Source organism: Falco naumanni, chromosome 4 (genome assembly GCF_017639655.2).
Source record: "Falco naumanni isolate bFalNau1 chromosome 4, bFalNau1.pat, whole genome shotgun sequence".
Lineage (NCBI taxonomy): Eukaryota > Metazoa > Chordata > Aves > Falconiformes > Falconidae > Falco > Falco naumanni.
The window spans coordinates 109492546-109514882 of record NC_054057.1 but is presented as its reverse complement, the minus strand read 5'-3'; the positions used below and the strand labels follow the sequence as shown (position 1 = coordinate 109514882).

Genomic DNA, 22337 nt, shown 5'->3' with positions numbered 1-22337 from the left:
TGACTGAGCCAGCCAGGCCGTCTTGTCCTGAATTGCTCTGACCCAGTGTGGGTTTGAGTGGTTTCATGGTTATTCTTTTCCAGGCTGGATATATATTTCTGGTGATCCATGGTAACCTTCGAGCAAGAGCAGAGGTATGAGTACTCTGTCAGGCTGGAACAAAGGCTTTCTGTTCCCGGTAGCCTGCAACTCAGAATTCAGCAAGCCATTGAATTCTAGCATATTGATCAACCAGGACACAGAAAGTGTTAAAGAGGAAATGAGACATCGCTGTGCCTATGCTCTCATGTAATTAGCACTTCTTATGCTTTCAGTGTCTGAGCAAAGCACTTCAGGGAATTTAGATTATTTAGGAAGAAATATCACTAGAGGTGTTTCTTTAGTATTTAGAGGTAATTGCATGACCTTATTGTAGTGGAAGAACAAAGGTACTACTTCTATGAAGACAATTATAAATCAGGTATTCCGTTATCCTTGCTATAGATCATTACAAACTTTTTCAGTCAACTGTCATTGTTGCTGCTTGTCATCGTGAGCCTTGAACTGCTTCTAAACCAAAGAATTCCCCAAACAAACCCCATGAATTGTCACATTATGTTGTTACGCTTATGTGAGGGATCTTTCATTAGTTCTCTCAAGTTGTGAAAGCTGTAAATAGTGATTTGAATGTTAAAATGCTTGTCTTTGATTAATCCCCAGACTCCATTGAGGTTAACACCTGTTTCATGCAAAGATTACCAAAAACAAAATGTGTTTGAGCCAATTCTAATTTCTATCTGGCTGTATTTGAGTCATTTATCAGAGAAGAATACAGTGTGCTAGAAAACACTCTCCAGTAGCCTCTTTACTAGCGCTGCTCTAGTATTTACTAGAAAACAGTGCCAAAACATGGTAGAAGAGCCCCTATACTGGCCTTAGTCACAGTTTCCTTTTTCACTTGATTAACTCAGTTCAACAAGAGAAGTTAATTTTCAACTCTAACGAATGGGTTGAGCTGCAGAGCCTTTGCTACAGGTACAAAGTTGCTCGCAATTTCCACATTTGATAGTGGAATCTGGGTAGTGAGACTGCATCATATTTCAAAGCAGCTGCTTGAGATTTGGAGTTACAAAGCAAATTAAGTTCTGACCTTCTAAATAAACATATACAGTGATCTCATATGAAACACTGAACAACACAGGGAGGAATCCTGAATGTATTACCTGTTCTTCTGCAGCACTGCTTGAAGGAGCAGAGGGTAGGGGTTCGAAGTAAATTTTCTAACTATGCAATGACTCAATAAGTTTATGGAGTACTGTAGTTCTATGCAGTAGCAAGCATTCATTCTTAATAACTTCCAGTGTGGGTATAGAGCAATTGCCAAAACTGTTCGTGAAAGCCAAGATGACTTGAATTATAGCTTGGTTGGTACGTTATTTATACTGTTCCAAGATAAATTTTTCAGCAAAGTTCAACATTTCCTCCTTGTATTCATAATGCAGGTATATTATTTGATGTGTTAATGCTCCTTATGTGGTACAAACTTTCTTTGATTAGACTGGTTAAAAGAATGCTTAAGCATCTGTATTAATTGATAGCTTTATAGCCTGCCAATTTTACTGCTGAGTCAGCTTGGACAGATTGATTTCTTTGAGACAACAAAAGCAGTAATATATTGTACTTTCTTTTTAAAAAGAGTTATCTGTTAAATAGTTAAATGTTACTTTCATTTACAAATATAATATATACAAAATTACTTATACATTTGTATACTTTTATAAAGTATAAGAACTACTTATTTGTTGGGGTTTTTGTTCTGTTTTGTGGGTTTTTTTTGGTTTGTTTTTTGAACTCAGAAAGTCATGCTCCCATACTTACCATTACCTGACATAGCTCCATATATTTGATATATAAATTCTTGGTTGTACATATTAAAACATACATATTTTGTGACTTGAGTTTATGAGAGCAAACTGCTCTTCTTCCCATCATTCAATACTTTTGATATTTTTTGAGATTCAGTACTTCTACTTTTTAAAAATTTACCTGTGTCTGTAATCATGTGGGCTCTGGCTTTGTACTTCCAGACAGGGGGAGGTTATCTTGAAGAGGTCTTAGATTTTACTATACCACAGGTAAGGCTGGCTGTTTGAGTCTGCTGAGCCACGTAGCCTGCAGTATTATGGGGTGTGTTCTTTTACAAAATTTGATTGTTCTGAATTTTAAGCAGAAGGATTTTGTAATAATAGACAGTTTAGTAATTCAGCACTCAAAGAGTTGTCCAAGTGGGAGACCAGTGATGAGTGGTGTTCCTCAGGTGCCGGTACTGGGACCAGTGCTGTTCAACATTTGTGTTGGTAACATGGACAGTGAGGTCAAGACACTAAGCTGAGTGGTGTCAACACACTGGAGAGAAGGGATGCTGTCCAGAGGGACCTGGACAGCTTAAGAGGTGGGTCCATGCAAGCCCTATGAAGTTCAATGAGACCGAGTTCAAGGTCCTGCACCAGGGTCAGGGCAACCCCTGGTATCAGTACAGGTTGGAGGATGAAGGGACTGAGAGCAGCCCTGCCAAGTGGGACTTGGGGGTACTGGTGGGCAAAAAGTTCAACATGTTTTGCAGTCCAGAAAGCCAACCGTATCCTGGGCTGCATCAAAAGAAGCGTGGCCAGCAGGTCAAGGAAGGTGATTCTCCCTTCCACTCTGCTCTCATGAGACCTTACCTGGAGTACTGCATTCAGCTCTGGGGCCCCCAGCATAAGAAGGATGTGGACCTGTTTGAGCAAGTCCAAAGGAGGCAATGAAGGTGATCAGAGGGCTGGAGCACCTCTGCTATGGAAACAGGCTGTGGGAGTTGGGGTTGTTCAGCCTGCGGACGAAAAGGCTCTGGGGAGACCTTATCGCAGCCTTTCAGTACTTAAAGGGGACTTGTAAGAAAGGTGGGGACAGAGATTTAGTAGGGCCTGTAGCAATAGGCCAAGGGGTTATGTTTTTAAACTAAAAAAGGATAGATTTAGATTAGGTATTAGGAAGAAATTCTTCACTGTGAGGGTGGCAAGGTGCTGGCCCAGGCTGCCCGGAGCAGCTGTGGGTGCCCCATCCCTGGCAGTGCCCAAGGCCAGGCCGGACGGGGCTGGGAGCGACCTGGGCTGGGGGGAGGTGGCCCTGTCCGTGACAGGGTATGGAACTAGATGATCTTTAAGGTCCCTTCCAACCTAAACTATTCTATGACTCTCTGATTCTATGAATGAAATGCTGATTTATGCGTATTTATGTCCAGAACTTTCTCTTTAAAGTTTAGCAGAGTCAGACATTTGTCAGTTAAAATATTAGTAGTTTTGGTTTTAGTTTGTTAATGTTCTAAAGCTATTTTGAGCAAAAATATAATTAGGGAAATTACCTGAATGTTTAATATTTACAGGAGAGACAAACCTTTGTCTTCTCTGTGGATCGGGTGTAGACCTTTTAACTCATTTGCAGAGGGCCAAGATGAATGGATATTTTGAGGACTGTCACTAGTCAAAAGATTTTATTGCTGTATATGACAGCCTCTCTTTTCCATATCTGTATGTCTATATGCTGTGTGAGAAGTAATTGGGGAGAAGCATATAGATAGAGATGCTCTTTAAGGTAATGGTAAGAATTATGATCAGTTGGGAAGCCCCACAGCTTTACAATGCGTTTGTCCTGGAAATCCTTATGTGCTTATTGTTGTCACACTCAGCCCTTTGTCCCTCCAAGCTGCAGTGGTTGCAGCACTTGGAAGACTCCTGAAGTCTTGAAAAATGATGCCACTTAGACCTTGTCTCGCATGTGGCCTGTTCTAGCAGAAATTTTGCTTTTGCCTGGTGTTCTGTTATTGTACTAGCGCAAGTGGCACTGAATCCATCAAGTTATAAAGAAGTTGCTGACCAACAAACAGGAATGAATCTGGGGTCTGAAACTTCTCCAGCCAAGGATTTTTACTGAGTACTTCTCCTTGTAAGCTTGCAGAGCCTAGCCTTGCTCTGAGAAAACTTGTAGTGTCTCTTTCATGGGGGAATCCTAACAGTGAAATAGTTTCTTCTATGCAGTTGTTTGGCAAAGTGTATGACTTTGTCACGTATGACGTCATTGTTACCCTACACGAGTGCTGAAATTGTTATCAGCCAAGTTTCAGAACAAGCTAGTAATAAAAAAATATTCAATTGCATTCATAAAGTTTTCCAAGTTACGCGTTTTGAATATCAGGAGCCATAAACTATTTCAGTTCCTTTTGGATGACTCAGTCGTGGATACTGGCTTCACTGTCGTTTGAAATACTGTATTCATATACATAGCTTAATCATCTTCTTGATGAATGTAATGCAAATTCTGCCTTGCTTAGTTTCTAAAGACTTTTGTTAATCTTAGTCATCCATCCGTTTTTCTTGTCTGTATTCTATAGAGAATGAAAGCCAGTCATTGCACAGGTTTTATCTCAAAGAGTGTAAGAGGAGACATGCCCATTAATAGAACAGATTTCTTAAAACACAGCTGTTAATCATAGTTTCAAACACTAAAGAGTTGCTGATGAAATAAAAACCTTGGTTCCTCACAGGCAGGTTTATTTGGCAAATCATCACAGGCCAGTCCCCTAGTTTCGGGTATCTGTGTGGTTTCTTCAGTTGTTTGTTGATCTGTGTCGTCTTGCCGCTGTAGATTGTAGATGCACCTTCAGGAATGTAGGGTAAGGGAATAAGTGAAATACCTTTAAACAGCGTGTGCGCTTACCGGTATTCCTGCCTTGCATTTCCAGTGCAACCAGAATCCCATGGAACAGCACTGTGCACATGGACGGAGCATTTACCAGTTGGCCTCTGTCCTGGTTTCAGCTGGGATAGAGTTCATTTTCTTCTGAGTAGCTGGTACAGTGCTGTGGTTTGGGTTTGGTGTGAGAACAATGTCGGTAGCACACCAGTGGGTTTGGTTGTTGCTGGGTGGTGTTTGTACTAAGTCAAGGACTTCTCAGCTTCTCAGGCCCTGCCAGCGAGAGGTCTGGGGGGGGGGCACGGGGAATGGGGAGGGGACACAGCCAGGACAGCTGGCCTGAACTGGCCGCAGGGCTATTCCATACCACAGGACATCATGCTGAGTGTATGTAAGCTGGGGGAAGAAGAAGGAAGAGGGGGCCGTTTGGCATTGGTGTTTGTCTTCCCAAGTGACTGTTACGGGTGATGCAGCCCTGCTCGCCTGGGGACGGCTGAGCACCAGCCTGCCCATGGGCCATGGTGAGGGAGCTCCTTGGTTTGCTTTGCTTCTGCCCGTGGCTTTTGCGTTACCGATTAAACTGTCTTGATCTCAACCCACAAATTTTCTCACTTTTACTCTTCCAGTCCTCTCCCCCATCCCGCTGGGGGGGAGCGAGTGTGGGGCTTGGTTGGCAGCCGGGGTTGAACCACGACCGCCTGTGACTGCACAGTCAGGAAATATTGGTTAAAGAACCGCTTGGAAACCCGCATAGTTTGATGACTTCTCATTCTTCGGAGTGAGATTAATGACTACCTGTAAATTTATCAGACATCTCAAAATCTGTGTTTTCACCATTTTCACATGTCTAAGATCCCCTGATACTTGTCGTGATAGTTGGATTTTTTAATGGTAACTTTTCCTTTCCCTTGCTGAGGTAGGGGAGGTTATTTTATTATATTTGGGCCTTTCAAAGTGGTGGTGCTGCACATCAGTCAGGTAAGGGTTTTCATAGTGCCCAAGTCTTCTTTTCGGAGCTGATGTGTTTAATTTAGAAATCAGTTTTATATAGTGTAAATCGTCTTCCTTGTGTTACTGGTTTTTGCATTTGTTAATCTTATTGTTTCGCTTTTTGGCTTAATGATGTTTTAGGGTTGATGTAATAAAATGAAATAAAGATACTCGACAGTATCAGCCTGGATATCTTTATCTTAGTAAGGCTATATAAGATATCTGAATATGTTTTGTGAATATATATGTCTGTGATATGTCTCTCTGTGTGTATATATACTTGTACATATGTATATGTACACATACATGCTTGAATTTATTTATGAACACATTTTCTTCCTAAAAAACACTGTAAAAGTAAAAAATACTATGAATCTACCAAGAAGTACCAAGTCTGTTGTTGATACTGTAAAAATTACCTGTGATAAAAGCAGAGGTTCCAGTCAGTTAAACTGCAGCTCATTCCTGCATATATAGTCCTATAGCTAATGCATCCCATCTCATGGCAGTACTGCTGTTCTGAGAGTTTCTTATCTTTGATGTCTCTGTTCATTAAAGAAGTTTGCTTTATCATTTTTCTACAACTGTGTATTTGGTTTTCAAGACCTTTATCTTCTACTTACTGTTTTTAAAGGCTTATTTTTTTTGCTCAATATAAGCTCATGTTTAGCATCTTCATTTGAAACGTACAGATCTGTTACCCTCTGAATTGTGTAAGCAGGTTAAACAGTGGCTGTTAGTACTTTCTCTCCTTTTTGATATATTTCCTGCCAGTATTTATACTGTAATTGCTGCTGCTTCTCCTATGTGAAATCTGAAATGTCCTCATAGGAGATTAAAAAACCTGAAATGTCCCATTTTCTTCCTTTAGTACCATAAAGATTACTTCAGCTGTAAAGACTTTGTGTAGAGGTTTTCCAAGCTAAGTCTTATATATCATAGCTTTCTTATTTCCTAGGAACAGTTGCTTTGGCCTTATGACTGGACTAAATTTAGAATATATCCTACAATTTTTTGCTGTATCTAAAAGATGGAACTGAAATGCAGCCAGCAAAGCTTCAGTTCAAGTGCACGTTCCAGTTTCCTCAAATATAGATAAGGGGTTTGGTATAACATGTTGGAAAAATGCAAACAAAATGATCTTTCTGTTAAATTCTAGTACTTTCTCTGTAGTTTCAATTGCATGATGTCATGAAATGTAAACAACATACCAGCAACTTATTTCAAATATCATAATAGTGTGTGATTTCACTTTTGCCTGTTCTATTACATCTATATTAAAAGGCGGACTGAAAGATGTAACTTTTTGGTCTGTTTTTAGAGTGTGCCAATTGAGCAGTTGGCAGTTAATGAAATCCTGTCATAGCAAGAATACCTAACATTTACGATGTTCTTCACAATTCCAAACATGAGTGTTTAAAACTGCAGGTAGCAGATACTTTTTGATGTAATTTTATTGCATTGTACTGGAGGAGGTAAGGAGTGTGGCAGTTGTCACAGTGTCATGATTCTATCAGTACTTCCCAAACCCTCCTGCAGCTTATTGCTTTGTGCATTTTCAGCTTTAAATTTCCCTGAAACTTGTGCCTTCCTCGAGCAAAACGGTGATACATCTATGGCATAGTAATTTAGTTGCTGGATTAATAAAGCTAGGTTAAGAAAACTACTGATTCTACGCATGGACTGTAAAAGTGGTGTTAGGAAAATATGATGTCATTGACTTAATGTGTTTTCAGCCTAAATTAAAAACAATTTCTTCTGACTTGTAGCCCCATTTTTTGTTCTGAGAGCAAGCTGGCTTTATTACCACTTTTGCTCCACCACCAGTAGTAAAAAAGCTGGGGCCAAATTCAACCTGCAGTATTATTTGTGCTAACTGTTGTCTTTTGAACTGCAGAGGTGCAGAGGGGATTACAACATGTGAAATAACTTTGCCAGTATTGAAATCCAGATCTTTGACTTGGTTATGCTGCTTCTGCATGATTTAGACAAATAAGGAGCAAGAAGGTTTAGTATGCATAAAAGGAGAAGATCTGGTAAGTAAATGCCTTTTTTCTTTTGTTTTCATTTTCTATGGGTAGAATAGTATTTTTGTTTTCATTTCATAGACAGCAACTTCAACATATTTTTTGAGTCACTGAACAATAAGTATAAGAATAAAGAGCAATTTTATATTACTGAATTGAGATTGATGTGAACTCGTAAAAAAAAAGCTTACCATGAAAGGTGGGCCTTTTCACCTACGTTGTGAAATTGCTTGGAGGGGGAATTACAGATCTAATATTATAAGAAACCTTTAGCAAAAAATACAATTCCTGCTAAATTATTCCATTCCCCTTTAATGCAACAGATGTTAATAACAAAAATAAACCAACTATTTTGAACACAAGCAGGAAAATGGAGAGCAGTCAGCTCTGACTTCTTTTCTCCAGGTATTCTGGTTGGTTTGCCAAAGATCCTGCACTTGGATTCTCACTCATAGCTCTTTGCCTACTAAACAGAGGCTATCCCACTAGGCTGGTGGACTTATTTGACTGTAAGGGTTTATTTGGGTTGATCAGGAGGCAAGATGGGGGCCTTAGAATTGGTGTGTCTTGATGTGGCTTCTGCAGCAACGTGCACTCAGCCAGCACTTCCATAAAACTTTTGAGTTCCTCAGCTGGAAGTTGCTGTATTATGAAATTGCTGTCTGTAACATAAATGTATTGTTTTCCCTCACAAGGTTCTTGAAAGTGCATTGACCTGAAGCTTGCACACTGCTTAAGAATCTCTACCCTGAGAAGCTCCTTGAGAAAAATCACAGTGTATTTTTATGCAAAATAGAATAACAGATCATAATTTCTAAATCTGAAATATATCTAAACCCATTTCTTTTACTTTACTGAAGATAGCTAACAGATTGCCACAGATTTAAAAATTTTGTTTTCTTTTTGGAATTACTTTGTTGACGTTTTATTCTTTGCTTTGAAATGATCTCAGAAAGATCTGTCTCAGGTTTTCAGGAGCAGAGGAGGAATGGTAGGAAAAAACCTGCAAAGTGCTGTTTGCTTTGATTTCATTAGTTTGTTTTAGTTGCTTAATTTACAATTTTTTTCTCCTTTATTTTATTGCGCTTTGATAGGATGAAGCTACAGTACTGAAGTGGTTAGTCACATTTTAGTTTACATTAAAGTTCATGATGACTTCAGGTCATGACCTGACTTATGTCAAGTTTTAATATAAAGACTGAGCTGTGTCTTTGGGAGTTATAGTAGCAGAAAACTAAAGGCATGTCTAAAAATGATTGATCACAGTGAAGAAAGTCAATAGAGGTTGTATTGCCCAGTGTCCAGAAGTACAGTAACTTTAAGTTTCTGTCAATAGAAAACGATTTACGTCTTGTGACACCTGACACTTTGTGACCGAAGACCTGTATTAAGACTCTAGAAAGAGCTAACGGTAGTTGGTAGCTTGGTTGGAAAATCACTCTATCACGTCCCATTACCGAGGCTTTGGTACGGAAGGGTGACAACCTTCAAGGAATTTTTCTCCCTGGCAGGTTTCAGCAGCCACTAGGTGACAATGTTGATCCAGTTTCAGAGTTGTCTGACTGAAAAGCTGTTGCCAAAGTTAAAGGGATCACTTCGGAGGCTCTGAGGTTCCGTTACACACAATTTGTGTTCTTTTATGGACTGTGGCTGCCCTTTTCCTTCAGGTTGTAATTGCTGCTATTTTAGTTTTATTGTTTCTGATAATTTAGCTTTGGGTAAGTGTATCTGAAAATTAAGTTATCAGTTTTTGCAGTTGCCTTGCAAACTCAGGGAAGTCAAACATGTACTTGCTTCTAAGTGCTCTACTGTCCTGACGGCAACCTGTTATGATGTGGCAATTGCCATGTTCTTCTACTGCTTTGTACTACTGGTAGGAGTGGGTTTTATACAGATGTGTCACGTTCCATAGTCCATCTCCATGGTCATAAAAGGCAATATATGAATCCTAGCCAAAAAATAAATTACTAATTTAGAGGGAGAGATCTTCTGACCCCTAAGAAGAGACAAGAAAAAATGATTCAAGGAGGAAAAGGGAGCCTGTAATCCATCTCTGCTGACACCTCCTTCCCTATAGATCAAGGCCATTTAAGAAAGGGCTTTGGATGATTAATTTTTTTTCCTGGACCAAGATGAATGCTCTGCATTTCCTTAGCCCTATTTCTTAATACTTTTCAGAGGCAAGAGACCTCAATCCACTTTTCTCAGAGAATGTACTTGTGTAAAACAGTGCCCTTTGATAACTGCAGGTTGGTAAAGGACTGGATGCTTGATGGTCAAACAAGGAAGTTGTAAGTAAAGACAAAGGTAATCTGAACGAACTTCTGTCAGGTACCTCAGGTTTATTTTGCCTAAAATGAACTTGCCATGTCAGTCAGTAGCTGTGTGCCTGCTGAAGTGACATCAGTGCTGCTGCCCACGGGCAATCGTTTGGGTAAACTGAGAATATGCTCTGGGGAAGGCATCCTGAGAGGGTACGTCAGAGAGCAAAGTGCCCCTGGGAAGGAGCTCAGTATAAATAGCAGCCATGTGGCCATTATGCAACTAAAGCCATTTGTTGTCACACACCCATTATTGAGTGTAATCTAAATTTAATTGGAGTCAATGTAATAGCAAAATATTTACATGGGTTCTAGCAACAGACTCCAAGCACTTTTGAAAGTTGTTTTGTGTAGTGCTCTGAAGAGAAAAAGCATAAACAGCATTACTAAGATAAACTTAGCATTACTAAGCATTATGACAAAATTAGCACTATAAAAGGAATTATTAGAAATTAATGATTTTCAGTGTGGTCATTTCACCTGTTGGCCAGCAAAAGTAAAATCATGTAGTTCAGGTATAAATCATAACACACAAGTGTGTGGACCTTGAGAGTCAAAAAAACCCAGGTTTTGGGAAGTGTCAAATTTTATTTTAATAATTCCCCAAAGAGCGCGTTTACACATAAAACCAGTATGAGAATGTATGTATGTAGTGGCAAATTAGTTTATCTTAAAGAATACAAGTGTGGTAGCTTAGATGAATTAAAAAGCCTGTTTCAATGTCACTTTACATATATTTTGTACGTTCAATTAGTATTTAGTTCTTACAGTATATGTTTACTAGTTCAGTAATGAAAGAAATTTCCTATTCATCTGAGGGAGTTACTGTTTGTCACTAGTCCTGTTAGGCTATGAATAACCTTGATATTTTGCTGTTTGAAACTTGTTACTGGATGGGTTACTCTAGCAGCTGTTAACACAGTTCCACACCTGGTCGGTGCAAGCAGTAGCTGTACAACTAAGGTGGAAAATGGCTGTCATTATGTGACATATATCTTATGAAATAGCTGGGGTTTAACTTAACAGAAAAAAATATTTTACTTTCTATTACTCATTTTCTGCATACTGAAATACTTTGAACTGGGTCTAAGGCCTGGACACTAACCTGAATCTTTTTGTGCATAGCTGCTTGGCAAAATGATAAATACAATACAAGCTTGTTAACTTTGCAATGTATTTTATTACTAAGAACAAAGCTGTACTTAGTCTTTAGTGCGAATTTAGTATGAAGTTATTTTATGCAGGCTGCCAAACAAGCCTTAGGATAGGCAAGCTTTACAGTTAAAATCCTCTCAGGTTAGATACGAATGTGAGACCATTGAGATACATTACTGCAAATTCAGACCTACGTCTAACAGTGACGTTTAAGAGAAGACCCTCAGAACAGTAAAATGCCATGTATCCATCTCATGGACTTACTCAGAGCTCCTGGGGAGGACTGGACTGCTACTCAAGGCATGTGAGTTACTCTAGGGGGAAAGAGAAAACTGATTTCAGATTGCTTCCTCATTGCTTTGTGGGGGAAAAAAGGTGTTGAATATGCTTAAATCTCATTCAGCTTTCATCTTCAGAATGTGGGATTTGAAACACATGAGAAAAGTATATTCTCAAAATACCAGCATCCTTAGAACATGGACGAGGAGGGAAATCAAGCAAATTCAGTGAATCCACAGCACGTGGAATGTATTTTTTACTGTAAATATGTAATTTTACTATAACTAAGCATCACTTCTAAAATAACTTGCATCACAGACGTGCACTTGCTCTTCTCTTTCGCAAGCAGACGCTCCTGCCAAGGCAGAAAGGTGTGAGCTGGCTTAATTCTCAAAGCCATGTAGTTACATACACTATCGTGGTGCTGAGCCCGAAATAACCAGCACTTCCTGTCAGTGTTGCTTGTAGCAATGTTGCTGGCAGTGGTCCAGCCTCCTGCCTTCTGAGTGCAGAAGAAAGCTGTGTATTTTTCATCACAAAAAAAAAATAAAAAAAAAAGGAAAAAAAAGGAGGTATATCAACTGTCCATGGAAATACCACCATTTTCTCCACTTGCTTTCCTGCTCAGCTCCATGTTTCACATCCAGGGTGCTCTGTCCTTTGTGCAGTTCCCCCCCAGGCTTTGCTGCTCTTGCTGTAGCTTCCGAGGAGCACCAGTGACCTGCCTAGGCTACTGCTGCCCAGGTGGAAACTGTGCTATTGTTTTCTTTGTCGTATTCTTTCAGAGTTTTTTTCCTTGTTCCAGTCTTATAAATTAGCAAAAATGCTTTAATGCTTCAGTACTAGTCTACCTCTGGTGAAGAAAGAAGTATTTGTAACTAACTTCAGAAGACAGGTCCAGAGTGGCTGCATTCAGAGGTTGGTATCAGCGATGCAAAGCCAAAGTACTGTATTTGTATAATTAGTATAATTTGACTCCACTAACACACAGGGTCAGTTGTGTTTGACAGAGCGTTTATGCCTTTCAGCCTACTCTGAGCTGAAGCACGGTAATTTTTAGGGAATTACCTTTTTGTGTTTTATACAGGTCCAAAGCTGATTGTTAGCACATTCATCATAATAATTACCTTCCATTAGTAATATTGGGGCCCTCTAGCACAGTGGAGAATAACATTGCGTGATGTGTGTGTAAGCCTTGTGGGAAGGTTGTACACAACAACCCAATGGAAACCTATAAACACTTCAGAGGAAACTTATCCCCTGTGTAATTCCACTGGACTTTCATGATCACCCCAGTCAGAGTGATATCATCATTGGCAGGTCAGAGAGATCCAAGTGACTATAAAGTACTATTAATACGTTAAAACCAGAGGAGGTTTTTAAAGACCTAAAATGCTAGACTTGGACACTGTAGTTCTCTATTCCAAAAACAAATGAATAGCACACTTATTCACAGCCTAGCTGTGAAATGTTTGTCCTGTGATGGACTGGAAAGGTTGTCCCTTCCTTTGCTACGCCTTGATGACCTGTTAGTGCCATAAGGCGGGGGGGTAGGTTATGAGTTTTGTGGAACAATATAATCACATTATTTTCTATGAAACAGTAACCATTTATTGTTCATTTATTCACTCCTAATGATATTAATCAACAGTGGATATAATTATGTCCAAGTCAGGGGTGAGGGACTAGAGGATTTTTAGTCTATTGCATCACAGATCTATGAAACTATTCTGTTACATGCCAAGACCTCTTCCTTACTGGTTTATTTTAGTGAACACGAGTCATGTAAATAAAAGTACAACTTTCAAGAAAGGAGTTGTGTGAATGGATAATCTGGTAGCCTGCAATTAAATTTACAGCTCAGAGGTCTTCATAAATAAATGAAAGTGGAAAAAGAAGAAGCAGATACATTTTATTTTTGTTTAAGAATGAAATAATTGTCTTATCTAGCAATGACATCAATAGAAAAGTTGTTCTATTCCGTTTCCAGAACCAGAATTAAGAGTCTTCAGCCAAAACCCATGCAATGTGATAAGCAAATATTATTCTAAAATTCATGAGTTTTCTACTGAGATGGTTTTTTTTTGGCCAGGTTTCGAAACAGTAGGGAATTTAAAATAAGGCTACAATGCAGATGGGTTTTCTTTTCTAGCTGTACCAAAAATAACTGCAAGCAGCTTAATGATATACCTAATGAAAACAGGTTTCTCCTTTTTGAAGAAGGGCAGGCACTGAAGGATAATGATTTGTTCTATCCAAGAGTATTTGTGACTCAACGTTTTGATGATGGCCTTTGTGATAACAAATAAGTAGTAAAGGCGAAAAGGCAGTATGAAAAATTTCAACCATTAGACAGGGCTAGAGGCTGTAGAGGTTAATTTCTTCAGAACTGACTGTAAGGGTGATATTACCCAGGGAAATAGTTTAAGTGTATCTATTCATACAGCCAAATGCTGAATGTCACCTGCTGTGTGATCAGACCATGTTATCAGCAGCCCAGTACTCCTATGTTAAGAGAATCCAATAGTCATGTTAATTCAATTTTTTCTTAATTGCACATATATTCCCTGTATGTGCATCCATTCCTTTTTTCTTACATGTTTCATCGGAAGGCCAGTGAGATGCTTATGACTTTTTTAAGGTATCTAAGCAGCCTGCCATACATAAAGAACAGATTTCAATTTTCTATTTTTTTTTTTTTAAGCAAAATTGGTGATTTTCACCTCTCTGTTTCACACTGACATCCTACATTGTGGGCCCTTTAGTAAGGGTCCTGTATATTTCTAACCATTTATTACACACAAATTTAGGCACTAGTCACTTCAGTATATTGCACTTGCTTTGGTGGGAGTTATCCTGCTGTTCTAAAGATTTTTTTCCCAGTTGATTTATTGAATTAATGGAAAAGTGGAAAAAAAAATCCAAATACATTAGAAATCAACCGCCCAAAGGTGAAACACAGATGCTCGACAGTGCTTGTCATGGATGCATGATGCTGTGATGTCAAGTTTTGGGGAACTGGGAAACCTGGAAGCCAAAAGTGGTACGACCTGTTGAAATAAAATATCTGCATGTTTCGGCTGTGAATGGGCATTACATATACCAAACCAGGAGTGTGCCACTGCCCTGAGTAGCATTTGAAGTAGGTTGGGTGTGGGATGAAACTGTAAGGTCACAAAAAAGTGCGTAGTTTCTATTCCAAGCCTCCCTTAATGTTTATTCACGTAAGCGTTGGTGGCTATTTTCTAGGCAGTGCTGTACGTCTATTAGTGTCAAATGGCGTGGGGGAGAAAAAAGCAGTAAAATTCTCTGAATCTGGAATCAACTCTAACTGTAGAACCTAGACAGAAAGCAAGTATTAAGCTAAACAGGAGTTGTTCAGATTGAGCATTGCTTTTTGCTACAATGTTAAGAAAATCTTGAGCATGTCAAGAAAAAAAGGTGATTTGCCTGCCATTCTATTTAATAAATGAAGCCCACAAATATTTTCCACATCAATTGAATTGCAGTTTACACAGAATTGGAGTTTACACGAATCTCCTCTGTGTATTACAGTGAACCATTTAAAAATAGGATTTTTTTTTTGCTCAATAATTCTGAGTATGATTACTTGTCTTGCTGAACATTGAACCAAAACTTACAACTTTTTTAGTTGCAATTAATCCCAGTACTTACACCTATGTTACTAAAGAATGTGAAAACAGATATATTCACCAGTTTGCACTCTTGCAGGTACAATATAGTAACACTTTCTGGGATCTTTACAAACTCCTTTGGGAGAGCTGCATGTTTCATTTAAATAGCTGACGTATTTTCCTGTCTTTGCACACTGTTAGCAACTGCAGCGTTATTTATGCGATTTGATGGAGTATGTGGCTTATGCACGAAGTAGTGGCCTTGCCAGATAAACAGTTCAATGCTGCTCATGAGCCTTCGGTTAGCAGTTCCAGCTTTCCCCTTCTCAGAGGTTTTTTTTTCTTTTTCAGACAAAAGCCAGATGGATCAGAAGTGATAAATACAATGCTGTTTTAGTGGAATGTAAAATATTGCCATGCAATATTATGCCATTCCTCTTAATAGGTCAGAGAAGATGTTCTTTCAGGTACTTTTTTTTTTGCTTTTGTATTCTGTGCATCTTGCTTAATACTTTGGTTGGTATAAGCAGAAATGTTTGCTGATTGCTCCTTTTTTATGTTTGTACTATTAAAGCTATACAGTAAAGCAGTTTAGTATTTTATACATATCTAGCTTTATAGGCACAAAAGAGAGGGATAAGCTTTTAGCGTTAATGATTTATTTTATTTTGGGGAAACAAGAAATATCATTTAGGAAACTCTCCTTGGGAGGTTGCAGAGTGCGTTTCTTCTGTAATATTCTGCATTAATACAAAATGGTAGTTGCCTGTTAAAAAATTAAAAAGCTCAGTGCAGAGAAAATGTTCTAAAATTATCTAAGCGTGTGCACTGCTGTGTTCTGATGTGTTTATTTGAAATTCTCTCCTGCAGAGGTTATTTATGTAGAATAACATTTAATAAAGCTGGAGAAATTCTGAATGTGCTTACCAGATCCAAATGTGCACATAAATCTGAAGACACAATTTCACTCCAGTCTGCACCGGAGGCTGGGAGCGCCTCACTAAGCCGTGCCGTTTCTAGGTCATATGGTTCACTTCCTGCAGCAGGGATGCAACACTTCTGAAAGGCAAATTCTTCGCTGCTCTTTGAGTACTTACAGCGAAGAGTGCGATATGGAATTGGAGAAGGTAGAGCGGAATATCAGTGCTGCTGTGGAGCGTGGGAGGGCGGCTCAGCCGGCACAGGCTGAGCTCCTCAGGGGTGTTGTGCTGCCCCTGGTCTCTCTTCTCATGGTCTGGCCCACAGAAATTTTGCAGGTGGCCAAAGCAGTAAGAACAGCTGTAATGTTGTAGGTGTCTTGTGCACATCTGTGAAAATCATTCTAATTTCCAGTAGTGCCTACCAGTTCAAAACAAATGCCCGGTGTTGGTTAAGCTGTAGGATTCGCCATGACATTTGACGAGCTGTTTCAGTGTTTATAATTACCTTCACTGTTAGATTTTGAGCCCTGTTTCTAGTTTGATGTTTTGATTTCTACTTCCAGCCCTTTGGTAACAATTTTTTCTTCGTGTAAATTCATACAAGCTGTGACCTTAATTTTTTTTTATTAAATGAAAATGATTAAGCTCCTTTTAAGCTACATTTTCAATCCTGTATTTGCTTTTCTGATTCTTCTGCAGCTGATTCTTCTTGATTTGTAGACATTGATACTGAATTATTGCAGCTTATGTAAACATGGAAGTAAATATTTATATCCCTAAACGATATTCCCTATTTCAGCAAGGAAAGATCACATTAGGCCTTTGCTGCAATGTCATACATGGGAAATCACGATTACCAGATCATTTGCCTTCTCTGAACTGAATCCTCAACCCATCTTTTGTTTCTAGATGTACAATCTTGCCTTTGATTGCTTGGCACTGGAAGTAACCCACTGCTCTTTGCATGACTTCCATCTTCTTGTTCCCCACTGTGTATCATTTGCAGACTTCAACATTGTAACGGGTGTGTTGTCCCCCAGATCATTAATTATTTTACAGGGAAAACATCTGACTCCATTCCTTTCCTTTTCTCAAACTAAAGCCCCATGCTATGTTTTATTACTAAATCGTGTAACCCTCTGCCTGTGGTGTGCATCCCTTCCCCAAATCTCTGCCCTTCAGAGGTTTTCCAGCAGTTCTGCTGGGCACAGTGTCACGGAGAGGGGCAGGTGACTCACCCTGAACTGGTGCCAGTTTAGTTTGACAAGTGGTGGTGTCTCAGGCTGGCTTTTCCCTGCCAGTGCAGGAGAGAGAGGACCAACAGTGAAGGTGTGTCCCGGACACTAAGGTGTCTCTTCTAAAGCTGCCTGAGAATGTCACCAGCAGTCAGCGTTGACAGTCAGACTCCGCATTGCTGAAGCGCTTTGGCAGAGGCAAGAGGGACCTGAAAATATCCCTGTGAGCTTCCACCGTCCTCAGTTTGGGTGTCTGTGGCTAGGAATGAGTCTCCTCTCACAGAAGTGACACTACACGGTAATTGCAAGGCCACCTATAAGAAGAAAGTTAACTGCCAGCTTTGCCAGGGATATTATGTGCTTTAACAAGGGATGTCACTCATGTGGCAAGGTGCTAGGTAAACAGCCAGCCAGCCTTCAGCACCTTCATGCAGAAAACATCTAACACCTAGCTCAGGTTTGGGGCTAGGAGGAGCATTTGCAAAACGTGTCTTAAATTGAACTGCCAACAGTAGTATTAATTTTAGAAGACCTTCACAGATCTCCCATCTAACTGCACCAGACCAGATGGCATCACAGCATTAACTGCTATTCTTGGAGTCTTGTGAGTTAAGCTGGGGAGAGAACAATGTGCTGGAGGCACCACAACAATTTTTCTATGAGGATGGGGGGCAAAAGGAGAGCAGGGAAGACAGTACATCAAGCATCTTCAAAACTGTTGCATAAAATCCAGTGTATCAAATATCAGTAGTAAAGCTGGCATACAAGCTCTGGAAATTTCTTAGAATTTGAATCAGAAATGTGTAGAGCTGTAGAAGAGATCAAACTTGGGTGTGTATAAGTGTTCAATAAGCATCCATTATTTCAATTTCACATATAATGGTTTTTTTATTGTTTATTCTCTAGGAAATTCAACAACATTTAAAATTATTTTTCCTGATTGTATTCTCATTACCAGTCCATCTTTAAATGTGTTCAGTAAGGGATACTGTAGAGGAATTGTAGAGGAATGAAGGCAGGTTAATTAACATTGATAATAGACAGCTGTGGGCTGGCTTCAGGGGCTGATGTGGATAATGTGCAGCTGTGGCTGGTTCCTGCTAAGTAGTTAAATACCTCTAAGGGGGCGGGAGAGGAGCTCTGGATGAAGAGAGACCCAGAAGAAGCAGAGGGAGGAGAGGGAGAGCACCCTGGATGTGGGAGAGATGAGGCGAGGCCCTGGGAGAAGCAGGGGGCCTGGGTGAGGAGAGGCTGGCTGGGAGAGCAGCTGGAGAAGGAAGAACCTGGGCGGCAGCAGAGGCAAGGAGCGGGGTGGGCTGGCCTGAAGGGGATGGAGAAACAGCCCAGGCAGTAGATGACCTGATGAAACCTTGTGGAGGGTTGGTGGCCGTGCTGGGGCAAGGTGTGGGGACTCCTTATTGAAGTTAACCTGGGATGGTAAAAGCCTTATTACAGCCGGATGGTTTTGCGAGTGCTGTGACAGATATGTTCAGTGGCTGGCCTATATAGTCATAGTGGTTTTGCTGGCAGGGAACTCCTGAACCTGAGGAAGAGATGGCTGAACTTTTTTGCACAAAAGAATGGTCCTACCAACCCATTGGGACACTATGAGGGAGTAACACGTTACATGCTCACACAGCTTACAAGTGAGAAAAGAATTGCTAAAATACTACAATGGGTGTTCATATAGTAAAAGGTGTAAGTCTTCTTGCTATAAGAGCTGTGAATTCAGTGGAAAAGCTGATTTAATTATTTTTAAAAATTTAGGAACTGCTTTTCATATGAGTATGTGGTAGCAGGATGAAACTTGCCTGTCAATACATCATCAAGCTTGTTCTTGAAAGGCAATTAAATCAAACCTGCCTATCTGAGGACCCAGACTTTGAGCCCTGAGATCTGTTTGAAGCATGTTCACCATTAAAACTAGCGTTGCCAGTGCGTGTGCTTTTTTGTGGTGGAATAGTTTGATGTTTCTGCTCAAGCCAGTGGTAGTGAACAGCTCACTGCATCTTGTGGTTTTTGGACGTGTGCTTTCTCAACAGCGAGCCCCTCAAGTCATATTGCCTTAGCTTCATTTGGCAGACCAGCTTTTTTGAGAATTTCAGAGCCTCTGCTACTAAAATAAGTGTAATTATTGCTCCAGCGATTAAAATGAGGTCTCTCCAAAAGAACTCAAGACACTTGATTGGGAGAAGCCTCTTACAAACCCCCAGCTCGTTCCCAGTCAGCTGCCCCAAGGGCTTCATCCTCACGGGAGCTGGGGTTGCGCATCTGGTGTTTTCCAGAGAGAATGCAGAGATGTCTTCTAACCAGAGTTTTAGATACAGAATATGACAGTCACAGTTCCAAGGATTGTCAAAAATTGTCACTTCCTCCAGGCTGAGCAAGCTGTCCAGGGCTCCGGGAGGAACCGAGGTCAGGCTGTTGTTCTGTAGATAAAGCCTTTTGGTGTTGGCAGGCAGGGCAGGCAGGTCCGCCAGCTCCCGGGAGCTGCAGTCGATGTGTAAACCCTTCGTCTCTCCCAGTGACTTACAATCGCAGGAGGGAGGACAGCCTTCGCTTTGGGTCATGTGGCACAGCAGCGATAGGGCGAATCCTGCAACAGTGATGAATTCTGTCTTGTTCATGCTTCAGCTACCCAGAGAGTAAGAATAATGATCTGATAAGTATGATTTGTTAGCATGTGTCTAAACGGAGAACTACAACACAGCTGTGCCTCTCAGGATTGCTTGTGAGGTTTAGGATTTTGGATGAAAACCTTTAGCTTTCTATTTCTCACATAGAGCCATTCTTCCTGACATCAAGTAGCATAAATGCAACTGGGAGAGAGCACAGTGCTTCCATCTTGTCTCTAGTTCATTGCTTTTCCTTCTTAATTGTACAAAATATATTATTGTTCAGAGTTCTAGAACAGAATGTCACCAGGAGATAATGGTAAAAACTAGGTTAGTTTTATGCAAAGATTTGGATTTCATTTCTGTATCTTCATAGATCTAGTGTTAAAATTGTGTGATGAAGTCAGTTTTCAAGATTGAGTTTAAGAGATTGATTAATTGTAAATGTCTAAAAATCATCTGAGAGTATGAACATTCTGACTGGGAAGTACGCATTTTTATGTGGCAAAAAGTTCTTTTTTGTTGCCTTGTAACTTCATGCATCTCTGAACATATGATTCAAGATATGCGAAATTTACAGTTATCTATTCTTACAAATCTGGTACTGCTTATCTTTTAGGGTTAAATAACCGTGCTTTGGGCTAGCAGGTAATTATCCGTTTTGCTATGCCATTCCTGCTTCTGTAGAGTGGAACCCACTAACCTTCCATCTTAGTCCTTTCTATTCAGCAGCTTAAAACCTGTAAGGCTATTCCCTTCCCGTATTTCCTACTATGTTGCTGCGTTTAGAAATACATAGCTAGCCTTGGGACCAGATAGAAATTTGAAATACAAACTCCCTTGCACAGGTTGGGGAATTTTCAAACTTGAAACAATCTTTCTTTATGATTTGAATACATCCCATAACTAAAATGTATTTCATTCTCCTCCTCCTCCCCCTCCCCCCCCCCCCCCCCCCTTAATTTGCCATAAGTAAATATTGAAGCAAAAATATCTGGATATATATTGCCTTGGATACTACATGGAAAATTATAGATACTGTAAAAAGTGTTGGGTGTTTATACATTAGACACTTAAAGAAAATTCCTTCTTAACTGAAGAAGGTGAAAAAGGTTGTAGAATTTGTTTGCAGGCAAGCATTAGAAGCACATTGAGTATAATTTTAAAATCGGGCTGGACAAAGCCTGAGAAATGGCAAGCAGGTAGAACAGACCTATTAACAACAAAAAATGCTGAGTAAAAGAGGTTTTTACATACTAAGGTCATAAGGAGCCTCAATGATACCAGTATAGAATGGAATTTGGAAAGAAATTTCTTCAAAATCATGTTTTCAAGTGTAAAGATATTTCAGATTAATAATAAAAAAGGTTTTCCTCTTAAACTTAAAATAAGCTGAGACCTTTGTCTCTCTAGTAGATTTCATTTAATAAAGACAAAACAAAATCAATATTCCTTACAATTTTAAAATTTGCTTTGATTTATTTACAAGGATTATTGATCAGCTTTCCAAAATAGTTAGACATGTTTTGATTCCTGATCTAAATACTGTATTTGTATATTTAAAATTAGATTAATGCTATGTAAAATTATAAGCTTCATTACAGGGAAGCTGAAATATAAATCTTAACAATCTCCAATGTCTTTGTTAGCAAGTAGTTTATGTGAATATCTTTGGTATGAATCTAGATACTCATCTACTATTTTTCAGGAAATTTACTAGAGCTGGTTTTTTTTGTTTTTTTTCAAAGTTGGCATCTTAAAAGGACAGGCTGTCGACTGAACAAAACAAAGTTAAGCAATATCTGTAGAAAAGATGGTCTCTTTTGATTTAATGTAGAAACAGCAAGCAATTACAAATAAAACAGAACTGTGGCAAAAATGCAGAAAGGAAGAGTTGGTGAGATGCCTGGCTGACACTTACCCTTAGTTATTCCCTCTTGGTTCCTTTCCTCCTGCTTGGTACAAAGTGTTGCAGTACAGCTGGCAACTGGAGCTGACTCTGTAAAGAGTCAGTGAGGAAGTGTGTTAAGGAAGATGAGCTCTTTCCTAGGCATAAGAGGAAACCTTCCCATTAGAAGATGCTAGATATGGTTGACATGTCACAGCATATAGCGCTTGGGGTGGTTTTGTATTTTTTGCAGCCAAGAGGAAATGCTTCTGAGTTTGGTTTTTTTTTTACTGGTGTTATAGTTTTCCCATTAAACCTGACAATGTCTGGAAAAATCTAAAACGACTCACCTTTATTTTTTGTGTGGCAGCATTCCTTAAGATGCATGGCATAGATTGCCTGATATGGGGAACGGGAATGAGGGAAGACTGATATTTATGAAATCTATGGCCTAGAGATGTACTTTTTTTTTTAAAAAGACAATGTGTTTTTTTTCTCAGCTGTAATAATCTACAGGTATAAAAGTTGGTTTGGGCTTCAGCTGCTGACACATGCAAGCCCAAGC

General features: G+C 39.6%; 1 protein-coding gene across 1 annotated transcript; it reads right to left on the bottom strand.

The window, feature by feature from the left end:
- Nucleotides 1-18565: 18565 nt before the first annotated feature.
- GP9 (glycoprotein IX platelet) lies at nucleotides 18566-21909 on the bottom strand. Its single transcript, XM_040592965.1, has 2 exons — nucleotides 21806-21909; nucleotides 18566-19903 (listed from the first exon to the last, which is right to left on the bottom strand). The coding sequence occupies exon 2, from the start codon at nucleotides 19894-19896 to the stop codon at nucleotides 19270-19272; it is 627 nt and encodes a 208-aa protein (XP_040448899.1). The 5' UTR covers nucleotides 19897-19903; nucleotides 21806-21909; the 3' UTR covers nucleotides 18566-19269.
- Nucleotides 21910-22337: the final 428 nt, after the last annotated feature.

Coding starts and splice junctions, on each gene's coding strand:
- GP9 (XM_040592965.1), bottom strand. CDS start 19,896: ATGAACAAGACAGAATTCATCACTGTTGCAGGATTCGCCCTATCGCTG.